Source organism: Aegilops tauschii, chromosome 6 (genome assembly GCF_002575655.3).
Source record: "Aegilops tauschii subsp. strangulata cultivar AL8/78 chromosome 6, Aet v6.0, whole genome shotgun sequence".
NCBI classification, from domain to species: domain Eukaryota; kingdom Viridiplantae; phylum Streptophyta; class Magnoliopsida; order Poales; family Poaceae; genus Aegilops; species Aegilops tauschii.
In genome coordinates this window covers 382,579,042-382,591,665 of record NC_053040.3, presented here as the reverse complement: position 1 = coordinate 382,591,665, position 12,624 = coordinate 382,579,042, and the positions used below count along the sequence as shown (strand labels likewise).

The 12,624-nt window shown below is 40.4% G+C and overlaps 1 protein-coding gene across 8 annotated transcripts; it reads left to right on the top strand.

Annotated features, from left to right (window-relative positions):
* The first annotated feature begins 6,076 nt into the window (after positions 1-6,076).
* LOC109760684 (probable pinoresinol-lariciresinol reductase 3) lies at positions 6,077-12,163 on the top strand. Of its 8 annotated transcripts, none has more exons than XM_040392687.3 (7): positions 6,077-6,223; positions 7,105-7,148; positions 7,358-7,460; positions 9,186-9,805; positions 9,901-10,035; positions 10,841-11,387; positions 11,899-12,163. In XM_040392687.3, exons 4-7 carry the CDS (start codon positions 9,617-9,619, stop codon positions 12,057-12,059), a joined length of 1,032 nt encoding a protein of 343 aa, XP_040248621.1. In that variant the 5' UTR covers positions 6,077-6,223; positions 7,105-7,148; positions 7,358-7,460; positions 9,186-9,616; the 3' UTR covers positions 12,060-12,163. The 8 variants fall into 8 exon arrangements, with proteins under 8 accessions (XP_040248621.1, XP_040248618.1, XP_040248623.1 ...); XM_040392684.2 differs by having other exon boundaries at positions 7,082-7,148; XM_040392689.3 differs by having other exon boundaries at positions 6,077-6,299.
* Positions 12,164-12,624: the final 461 nt, after the last annotated feature.

Genomic DNA, 12,624 nt, shown 5'->3' with positions numbered 1-12,624 from the left:
GAAAATTAGAGATGGCACATGCAAATTTGCTTAGAACGGCAAAAGAATACCGCATATAGGCAGATATAGTGGACTCATGTGGCACAACTGGTTTAAAGGATTTTGGATGCACAAGTAGAGATCATACTTAGTGCAAAGTGAAGGCTAGCAGAAGATTGGGAAGCGACCAACCAAGAAACGAATAATCTCATAAGCCAGCATTAAGCATAATTAACACCGAATAATGCACCACAAGTAGGATATAATTTTCATTGCATGATTATTGACTTTCGTGCATGCATAGGGAATCACAAACCTTAACACCAATATTCTTACTATAGCACAATTACTCATCAACATAACTCACATATCACACCATCATATCTCAAAACTATTGCTAAGAATCAAGTTTATTTTGTCCAATGATCTTCATGAAATTTTCTTTTTCTTTATCCTTCTTGGATATCTATCACTTTGGGACTAATTTTCATGTGTTGCTTTTCATAAGCTCTAACAAATATAAGTGAAGATCATGAGCATAACAAATTTTTCTTTCTCTCAAAATAATTTAAGTGAACATAGAGAGAATTTCTTCAAAATTTTACTAACTCTCAAATAAATATAAGTGAAGCAAGAGAGCATTTCTTCAAAAATATTTAAGCACACCGTGCTCAAAAAGATATAAGTGAAGCACTAGAGCAAGTCCTAGCTCAAAAAAGATTTAAGTGAAGCATAGAGAGCAATTCTAACAAATCATGACATAATTTTGGCTCTCTCAAATAGGTGTGTCCAGCAAGGATTGATGACTTAAAACACAAAATTAAACAAGCAAAGACACATATCATACAAGACGCTCCAAGCAAAACACATATCATGTGACGAATAAAAATATAGCCTCGAGTAAAATACCGATAGTTGTTGGAAGAAAGCGGGGATGCCACTCGGGGGCATCCCCAAGCTTAGTTGGTTGCTCATTTTTGGATAATAGCTTGGGATGCCAGGGCATCCCCAAGCTTAGGCTCTTACATCCTTCCTTCATCCATCGTAAGATAACCCAAAACTTGAAAACTTCAATCACACAAAACTCAACAAAACCTTCGTGAGATCCGTTAGTGTAAGAAAAATAAATCACTACTATAAGTGCTGTATCAAACCAATTCTTATTTTGTTTTTGTATTATATCTACTGTATTACAACTTTTCTATGGCAAAAACTCATCAAAGAAAACCACAGAGCCATCAAAATAAGCACACAACACAAAGAAAACAGAATCTGTCAAAACAGAACAGTCTGTAGCAATCTGATATGTTCGAATACTTCTGGAACCGCAAAAATTCTGAAAAACTAGGACAACCTAGATAATTTGTATATTGATCTTCTGCAAAAAGAATTGGCATTTTATCGCATTCTGATGAATTTTAACAATTATTTTCGTGAGCACAAAGTTTCTGTCTTTTTCAGCAAGATCAAACAACTATCACCCAAGAAGATCCTATTGGTTCTACTTGGCACAAATACTAATTAAAACATAAAAAACACAATCATAACAGTAGCATAATTGTGTAAACACACAAGAACAGAAAGAAAAAAGCAAAAACAAAATTTATTCATTGGGTTGCCTCCCAACAAGCGCTATAGTTTACTCCCTTAGCTAGGCATAAAGCAAGGATCTAAGTTTTGTCTTCCGAAGTTTTGGCAACTTTTGTAAGGGTTTTATCAAACCCGGGAGGCTCTTTACGCTTCCCTAAATTCTCTGGAAAAGAAACCATCTTAAGATCTAAAATATCCAATCGCTTGTTGCAAAGAGTAATCAGAGTATTCATGCGATTGATACTACCATTGAGGTGTTTGAGGGGTTCATTATATTTCTGTATTTCAACCATATGTTTATGCAAATCACCAAGTTTGTCTAGCATTTGAGCTCCCTCAGGGGTAAAAGGAAACCCCTTCTTTTGAGGTGGAATTCCCAAAATTCCCTCTGAGATTTCATAGGCAGCATTGGCATCAAGTTCAATAAAATTTCCTTTAGTGGCAAAATCGAGAAGTTGTCTATGATGCAAAGCCAATCCTATATAAAAATTATGAAGCAAAACCTTGGCATCCCCCTTTAAGTTGGAAATATGATACGATTCCATAAGCCTATACCAGGCATCTTTCAAATTTTCTCCTTGTCTTTGCTTGAAGTACAAGACTTCAAAATCTGGTGACAAAGGAGGAGTAGGGACGCTAGCCATCGAGACTAGAAAGCAAGAGAACGGCGAACGAAAAAAGAGAGGCGAAAAAAAAACGACAAATTTTTGTGAAGTGGGGGAGAGGAAAACGAGAGGCAAATGGCGAATAATGTAAATTGCAAGGAGACGAGATTTGTGATTAGGAACCTGGTTATGATGAAGATCCTCCCGGCAACGGTGCCAGAAACTCCTTTTGATGTCGCTTGAAGCTACGTCGGTATTTCCCCAAAGAGGATGGGATGATGCAGCACATCGGCGGTAGGTATTTCCCTCAGAAATGAAACCAAGGTTATCGAACCAGTAGGAGAACCAAGCAACACAACGTCAACTGCCCCTACACACAAGTAACAACACCTCGCAACCCGACGTATTAAAGGGGTTGTTAATCCCTTTCGGGGTACGGCGCCAGAAACAGTACGTGGACAGGAGAAAGTTGTAATAGATTGAAATGATAGATCGCAAATAAAATAAAGTGCAGCAAGGTATTTTTGTAATTTTGGTTTAATAGATCTGAATAAAAATGCAAAGGAAAAATATATCGCAAGCAAATATATGAGAAAGAAGACCCGGGGGTCGTAGGTTTCACTAGTGGCTTCTCTCGAGAAAAATAGCAAACGGTGGGTAAACAAATTACTGTTGGGCAATTGATAGAACGTCAAATAATTATGACGACATCCAGGCAATGATCATTACATAGGCATCACGTCCAAGATTAGTAGACCGACTCCTTGCCTGCATCTACTACTATTACTCCACACATCGACCGCTATCCAGCATGCATCTAGTGTATTAAGTTCATGGAAAAACGGAGTAATGCAATAAGAACGATGACATGATGTAGACAAGATCCGTTTATCTATATGGCGGTAGATATAGATCTCGTCTTTTTATCCTTAGTAGCAATGATACATACGTGTCGGTTCCCTTTCTGTCACTGGGATTGAGCACCGTAAGATCGAACCCACTACCAGGCACCTCTTCCCATTGCAAGATAAATAGATCAAGTTGGCCAAACAAAACCCAAATATTGGAGAAGAAATACGAGGCTATAAGAGATCATGCATATAAGAGATCAAAGAAACTCAAATAACTTTCGTGGATATAAAAAGATATGACTGATCATAAACTCAAAGTTCATCAGATCCCAACAAACACACCGCAAAAAGAGTTACATCATATGGATCTCCAAGAGACCATTGTATTGAGAATTCAGCGAGAGAGAGGAAGCCATCTAGCTACTAACTACGGACCCGAAGGTCTACAAAGAACTACTCACCCATCATCGGAGAGGCACCAATGGAGGTGGTGAACCCCATCCGAGATGGTGTCTAGATTGGATCTGGTGGTTCTGGACTCTGCGGCGGCTGGATGAATATTTCGTCGATGCTTCTAGGGTTTTGGTATTTTTGGGGTATTTATAGAGCAAAGGGGCGGTCCGGAGGGCACCCGAGGTGGGCACAACCCACCAGGGCGCGCCTGGGCCTCCTGGCGCGCCCTGGTGGGTTGTGCCCCCCTCGGGGCACCCCCCCAGGTGCAACCAGGGTCCATTGCCTTCCTTCTGGCCCATAAAAAAATCATCATGGAGTTTCGTGGCATTTGGACTTCGTCTGATATTGATTTCCTGCGATATAAAAAACATGAAAAAAACAGCAACTGGCACTTGGCACTATGTCAATAGGTTAGTACCAAAAAATGATATAAAATGATTATAAAACATCCAAGATTGATAATAAAACAGCATGGAACAATAAAAAATTATAGATACGTTGGGAGACGTATCACGCTCTCACTTTTTGGGCGTCATGTGTGGCTGACAGCTTCACCTAATAACCATTGTTTCCTAACGTCTACTTCAATAAAGCAAATATGATTCTCAAGAAAATAAATTATGAAGGTTTCATCTAATAATTTAAACTAAGATGGTATAAAAACCGGCTTGCTATTCACGATCTGGGCGAAAAGGAATCAGCCGAAATCACTAGGAATCAGTCAATCAATTCTCGATCGAAAAGAATACATGATAACGTTGTCGTGGGCTACCAACTACGTGTGCATCTCAGGCCTTGTTTCTCCCGGAGCTTGTGCCATGGGCTAACTTTTTTTCGAGAATCTGCCATGGGCTAATTATGTTCGTGTGAGGGGGGGCCCTAGCTTTGGGGGCCCGGGGTGGCCGCCCTGCTGCCCCCCTCAAGGCCGGCCCTGAGGGGTGGGATGGAAGTTGATGAGCAAACTGTCATGAAGAAGGGCATGCCCGAAGAAATAGTTGGAACAGCCCCACGGAAACCGGCGAGGCGGGGCTGGCAGATCAGCCCTGCGGAAAGCAATGAAGATTATAGCTTGGAATTACCGGGGGTTAGAGAACCCCCGTGCAGTTCATAGCCTCCTAGAGCTTGGGAGGCAATTTGCTCAATAAGTATCCAGACCAAAAGGTTGTGTCTCGAGCCTATTGAAAATCTGATGACTCACACTTTTGGGCTAGTCTAATGGCGGCAAAGAAACATGTTTTCCGCTTTGTATCATTTGCGATAAAAGATGGGCCAGAGATTGGTTTCTGGGAGGACAACTGGCTAGGCAATGGCAGTCTCCGAGAACAATGTCAAGCTTTGTACTGCATTGTTCACAATAAGAATGATACTCTTGCACAAGTGCTTAGTTCTTTCTTGCCGAAATTTTTCTTCGGGCCGGATTTGATTGGTCCTTGTCTTATGTCATGGCAAAATCTGTTATCCCGAATGGATTCAATTAATCTGACATAAGGACGGGACGTGTTTCGCTGGAATCTCACCAAAATGTGCCCTTCACAGTCGACTCTATGTATTATGCCCTCACGCACTCAGAGGTCCCAGTGGATAATAACAAGAAATTTTGGAGTCAAAGATACCATTAAAGTTAGCTTTTGTACTCCTGTTAAGACAATCAAACACCTCTTTTCTCAATGCAAGTTTACACGTTCTACATGGTCAGTCATCCAAATACCGTCCAATCTATATCCTCCCACAAGTGTTGCCAATATTTTTAGTCATTGGTTGGGCGATATTCCAAATAGGTTCAAAATGCTAATAAGGGTGGAAGTGTATGCCTTATTATGGTTGATGTGGCCATGGAGAAATGATTTGGTTTTCAATGTTAAAAACTCTATTCCTTTGCAAGCAATTTTTCGCTATACGCACTGGCTTAGTACGTGGTCTATGCTACACCGAACGGAGTACTTATTGTTTAAGTTGGTGTGTATGCGGCTGGAGCGGGAGGCCATGGAGGTTTTTACCCAACATGGGTAGCAGCATAATCTCCGGATCGGTCCACCACCACCTTAGACATAGGCATAGCGATGGGTAAATAAATAAATAAGACTCACAAAATGATACTCCCTCTATTCACTTTTATAATACCTTGAAGACATTTCAGACAATGTGCAAAACAACCTATTTTGAGTTGTCTGAAACAACTTACAAAAGTGAACGGAGGGAGTAAAAATTTTGACGGTAAAATGACAATTTCTGTTTATTCGAAATAGTTTAGTAAACTTGATTAGGATCAGTGAAATTCCAACTTGAGCCGTTTCAAGCTGCCTGATTAAGGGCCAGTTATTTTTCTGCCTTCTAAAATAAGCTGGAATAAACTATTTTCTATCTTAATTAGTAGTCTTTTAAAAAAAATCGGATTTGCTATTTTACAGCTGAATGTTTTGCAATTCGTCATTATTCAAATTGTTGTCCGTCCATTTTTGCGTGAAGATTCGCGCTGGTTTTGTGTTTTCTGTTCGGGTTTGTTTCCGGGTCCGCTTTTTTTTACCGGGCGCGGTTTTCTGTCCGCCCGTTATCGCTGGCCCGGCTCTGTTCGGTTTTTGTCTCGTTTGAATTTGGGAGAGTGTCTTTTCCCCTTTCCCCATTCTGGACGCTCTGTTTTGATAAGCTCGAGCGGCGCAGCACAGCAGGCGATTCTCCCCGTCCATGGCGATTCTCGCCGCTCGATTTTGATTTTTGTTCCCTTTCTCTTCGATCCCCAGTGTCGCGGTTGGTTGTTCCTCTCTTCCGCTCTCTTCCGCTCTCTGCCCGTGTGCTTTTTGCTTGCGTCTGGTTCTAGATCTAGGTGAGTTCATGTCGTCCCTGTCGTCGTGCCCCTGTCGTCTCGCGCACTGTTGTAGTTGTAGACGCATGATGTTGTTGACTCCCTGCTGGAGGTGGAGATGCCTGATTTGTCTGTGCCGTGCTTGTAGTTGTAGATGCATGATTTTTGTTGACTCCCTGCCGGAGTTGGAGATGCGTGATTTGTATGTCTTCCCGAGCACCTGTTTTGTAGTTGGAGATGCATGATTTTATGGTTGACCCCCTGCTGAAGGTGGAGGTGCGTGATTTGTGCGCCTCCCCGCGCCGCTGATATAGTTGTAGATGCAGTGGTTGTTTTCATGTCTCCTGTCCACGGGTTGTTGTAGTTTGGGGGATTGTGTAGATGTGACCCCCCTTTAGGTGCGTGATTCCACGGATTTTTGTGTTCTGGTCTATTACGTCCTGATGATTGCTGCTGTATGCATCTGTGTAGCTTGCTTTTGTGCCTATACAGAGTTAGGTTTTTCTCATGCTGATGTGTAATTGACTTCAGATGTTTTGTATGATGTTTTGAGTTCAAGCAGGCATGTATTTTTGAGTTTAATTTCAGTGTAATTTGTGCCAGCACATTCAGTGTAATTTTCTGAAGGAAGTTGGGGATTTGTGTACATGCCCCCCTTCATGTATAGCACTTTTCAGTGTATTCTAGCCAATTTTTACAGTGTAATCCTAGCGTAATTTGTACCAAGTTTACAGTGTAATTTGTCCTGCATTTACAGTGTAATGTACCCAATGTTTACAGTGTAATTTGTCCCAAATTTACAGTGTAATTTGTTCTGCACTTACAGTGTAATTTGTTCATCAAGGAATTCATCATCTCCATCTTGTCCAAGTGAGTCTTCTTGTTCTTTTCTTCCTCCTTCATTGCTATCACCCGCGCTTGAGTTTGTTTTAGCTACTGCTTTACTGGGGTTAACATCTTGAGGGTCCTGCAACTTTTAGGGATTTGTTTTCAGTTACTTTCTTCTGAACATGTTCTGCCCTTCATTTATGTTCATTGTTTTGTATTTTCTGAATTTTTGTGGTGTGTACCTGTTGCAGATTCATGTTATAGAACAGGTTTGTGTCCCAGGGATTGGATTCTCCTCCCCCATCTTCGCTTGCTGGTATTTCCTGATGCAATTCTGCCTCCAGTGTCTACAAAGTAAGTTTATTGATTGTTAGTGTGTTTTCCTTCGGCATTTTCTTGTAATAGTTATTCAGCTGTTGTTTTGCTTACATTGTCATCTCTTGTTGTGATGAAGCTGTCATCTGATTTGCTCCTGGAGTTTTCGTAGATAGTTTCGGTAATGTTCATAGATACCTCTCCTGAATCCTGAATGTACCTGCAAGGTTCATCACAAGTTCTTTTTTTAGACATCTCCTGAATGCACCTAGTATTTTTTTGGGATTTTTACCTTGTATATAATGTCGGAGTGAAGGAGCACAGTGAAAGAAAATGTTTCCTGCATCATAATATTTTTAGCCTTTTACCCTTTTATGTATTTTAAACATATTCCCAAAGTTCTAGCAATTGCATCGCACATTTAGTATGAGTTCTTCCTGTGATAATCTTAGTAGATCCTTTTCAGTTACTACGCTCATCACGCTCCTCTCCTATGACATTTGGAAAGTAGAATGTCAGTGTTAACATAATCATGAGAGCAAAACGTTTAGTAATAGATGAAAGTTTTTTTAGAAATGCTTCTTTCTATTGGGAGAGGGGCAGGAGATAGTCCCTGTATTTTTTTAGGGGTTTTGCACTGCAATTTACTAGGTAACTACAGTGTAAAAACCCTTTAGTTTTGCACTGGATTTTTACATGTTTAATTTCACAGTGGAATTTCTAGGGGTTTTACAGTGGAAAATTTCCAGGTAGGTACAGTGTAATTTTCATTTTTTTTAAATGTAAGTCTGCATTTACAATTTAATTTACTATGTGATTTACACTGTAAGTACATCATTTGTCTTCGCTGCATTTTTTACTCTGTAAAGTGTTCTTTCAATGTAATTACACCATTTTCTTTACTCTGGAATTTATGGGAAATCTACACTTGAAATTTCTATGTACAAGACTAGTTACACGGGGATTTACACTGTAATTTTCTAGGATTTTACACTGGATTTACACTGGATTTACATGGGGAATTTTTATGATGTCTATGATGTACACTGTAACTACATCTTTTGTCTACATGCTTACACTGGAATTTATGGGGATTTTACAGTGTATACTTTTCAATGTAATTCCATCATTTCTTTACTTTGGAATTTATGGGAATTTTACACTGGAATTTTCTAGGTGCAAGACTAGTTTACATGGGGATTTACACGCTAATTTTCTGGGATTTACATTGGAATTTTGACTAGTTTACATGGGGATTTACACTGTAATTTTCTGGGATTTTACACTGGAATTTTTGACTAGTTCACATGGGGATTTACACTGTAATTTCTGGGATTTTACACTGGAAGTTTTGACTAGTTCACATGGGGATTACACTGTAATTTTCTGGGTTTTACACTGGAAATTGACTGGGTTTATATGGGGATTTACACTGTAAAATTCTAGGATTTACACTGGAAATTAACTAGTTTACATGGGGATTTACACTGTAATTTCTAGGACTTACACTGGAAATTGACACTGTAATTTCTGATGTTCATCTTTTCTGATGTCTATGATTTACACTGTAATTATTTGTGTACTTACAATGTAATAGCATCGTTTGTCTACATGCTTACACTGGAATTTATGGGGAATTTACAGTGTAAACTGTTAGGAAAGACTAGTTACATAGGGGGTTTACACTGTAATTTTCTGGTTTTTTACACTATGGATTTTTCTGGGATGTTTTCTGATGTTGATCTATCTATTTTGTACATGCAGGAAACTCCTTCAGTTTTTTGTTCTTGCAAGAGGTGAAGAGAGATGATGGATGAGGGAGTTGGTGTTCGACTGTTTTTGCTGTGTGGTCCCTGAATCAGGAGGGGGGTTTGTTTGTTCAGGACAAACCGGATGGGATGTTTACCCGACCCGTTTAGTGATTTTACTGCTAATAAAGGTGTACTGTGTTGATTGGTCAGAAAATTTGACTGTTTTCGAATTGAAAAACAGTCAAATGTCAAATAAACAGTCAAAAAATTGATTGAACTTCTAGGATAAACTGGGCAGGGATAGCTTATTCTACGAGCCGCCGAAAAAAGCCACCAAATGAACTGGCACTAAACAAGCACGCCAATCAACGGCGCCTGTTGATTCCAGCGCACATTTCCTTGTTTCTTCCCCCATCCTTCGGCTCGGCTCGTCGATCGGCGGCGATGTCAGAGGAGGCGGCGAGGAGCAGGGTCCTGGTGGTCGGCGCCACCGGCCGCCTCGGGGGAAGCCTCGTGCGCGCGAGCCTCGCCGCCGGCCACCCCACCTTCGCGCTCATTCGCCCGCACTACTTCGCTCTCCCCGACTCCGCCCCTCTCAAGCCGCTCGCCGCGGCCGGCGCCACCATCCTCAAGGTAAACGCCCGTGATTCCGAGTGCTTACTGCCGCTTCCTGTGCCGAAATCTCCATTCCACCTGACTGACGTGCCAATTCCGTCCGTGTGGCTCAGGGGTCGCTGGACGATTACTGGAGCTTGCTGGAAGCCGTGCGGCAGGTGGACGTGGTCATCTGCGCGGTGCCCACGAAGCATGCGCTCGAGCAGAAGCCTCTGATTCGGGCTATAAAGGAAGCTGGGTGCGTGAAGGTGAGGTCTCCAGTTCAACTGGATCAGGCGTATGCATATCTGATTAGTGGGGTTTAATTAAAGAGTAGTTGGCACATTGTTGTTTCGCACGCAGTCATTAATGCAAAAACAATTTGGAAACCTAGCGCTGTTAATTAAAGAGTAGTATCAATTTGAAATCAAGCCATCGGTGCAATTAATTAGCTAGCCAATTAATTACGCGTAAAGGTGAGTATTAATAGTAGAGACATTAATGCAATTAATTAATTATTAGTCATACAGTTATAGGCCTGCAGATAATTAGTAGTAGTAGGGAGTTTTTCTAACCATATTTTCCCTAATAGTAGAGATTATTTCCAGAACAGCCCATAATCTACCGCTTCACATGCACCTAGAATAATTAGCCACCGACATTGTCACAACCCAGTCAAAGCCACCGTGGCTGAGGACAATCGGTCACACGCCACCACTCTTCAAATATTGTTTCATCCTGTAGCAAAGCACGGGTATTTAGCTAGTCTAATTAGTGGGGTAGCACCTGCATTAGTAGAAATGACATAGTAAATGTGAAATGGAGGGGAATGACATAGGACAACGTGCTCATTAGGCTTAACTTTATTACTTGGAAAAATCTGGAATAAAAGCTCTACACCACACAAGGAGACACAACCAAAAAGGTGACAGATATCTCCGTCCTAAACAAATGCAATTTTCAATATCTCCGTCCTTTAGCAATCTAAGATTTTACATCGCAATTTTATTATTATGAAGGAATTGCGGAGAAAATGCAAAGCATTGCTTCTGATGTTGCAGTGAATTCATGCAGAGATTTATTCCGGCGGAATTTGGAGTTGATCACACAAAGGTGCAGATTTGTGACATGGACCATGGCTTCTATGAGAAGAAAGCTGAAATCCGCCGTTTAATAGAGAGCGAGGATATTCCTCACACGTACATCTACTGCAACTTCCTGATGCGCTATTTGCTTCCTTCGCTAGTGCAGCCGGGTTTAGATGCCCCTCCAAGAGATGAAGTTACGATATTTGGTGGAGGAGATACTAAAGGTCTGGTGATATTACTTCTCTCTAATCTGCTGTCTGATACCTGGAATGTAAAATGTTTCTTCCATGTTCTGTTTTTTTCCCTCAAGGAAGATTTTGTCTCTGCAGGTATCTTCGTTGAAGAGGGCGATGTGGCTAAATTTACGGTGTGTACCATAGAGGACCCCAGAACATTAAACATGACATTGTATCTGAGACCTCTGGGAAATATCTACTCACTGAATGAATTGGTTAGCCTCTGGGAGACAAAAATCAACAAATGCCTAAAAAAGATACATATAACTGAAGAGCAACTCCTTAAAAACATTCAGAGTAAGCTAACAGTACTCTTGGTGAAAGGTTTCCATGATATATTAGTAGAATTATTTCTGTTGCTTTTGTATGTGCTCTGCTGCCAGGGTTATTCCTTTCAAACACCAGGTTTAATCAAATCCAACTTTGAGAAAGGTTCTGATGCTCTTTTCTGGTACAGTTGTCTGTAAATGGAAGGATGTGGTTTCGTTCTTTCAGTTAGAAAAACATAAGCTGTGGTTACCCCTTGCAATCTAATACATCCTCTGTTTCTAAATATAAGACATTTTAGCAGTAACAGAGGTAGTAGAAGTTTAGATGCTAATACTTTTTCTTTATCTTTCGCCTTACTCTACAAGTTCCAGCACTGACCTCTCATTTTTCTGAACCTTGGCATGAATAATTGCGAATACAGACTCACCACGAATTATAACTCTGCTCCTATGTTTATAAGTAGTTTGTGAATAACACGTGAATGTTTTTCTATATTTATTTTTGTAAAGTCTTATTCTCTCTCTTTTTTTATTTGCAGATGCACCGTTTCCTCTGAAAATGGATTTGATATTTATATATTCAGCTTTTGTTAAGGGTGATCACACGTATTTTGAAATTGACTCAAGAAGTGAAGGAACTCAACTGTATCCTGATGTAAAGTATACCACAGTTAGCGAGTACTTGGATACACTAGTTTAGAATGTTGGTGATCTGTATGTTGCTCATAAGTACCAACCTTTTGTTTCAATTGACATTTTGAATGATGATGAGAATGATGAATGTGTTCCAAGTTCTTGTGCTCACATTTTAATGTGTTCCGGTCCCTTTTCTGTTCTCTGAAAGAAGTGGGGAGTGATGAATAAGCATCGAGTTCTGTATGCTCAATAAATATATGAAGCCGTCAGATGTTCTTATTATTTTCCTGTCCGGTCTGTTAATTAACTGGCTCTTAGCTTTTTCTCCTGTTTATTCCAGCTAATCTTGTGAAGCACCACTGTTAGTTTTTGGCATGTGGCCATGTTTGTTCTAGAATCCTACGGATTATTTATAAGTATTTCACATTATGTATTTAGTAATATAGTTAGTTCAGCAGCACAATGTGAGCAAAGAATCATGACAATAGTCTATAGTGGTTGGGTCCTACATATTCTGGATCCAGTTAGGTATATGTTTGGTGTTCATAGGAATACATGATTGTTTCTCGTATAAGCAGCCTAGGGAATGGGGCAGAGTGTCTGTTTCCTCTCTTGTGCTTTGGTTTCTT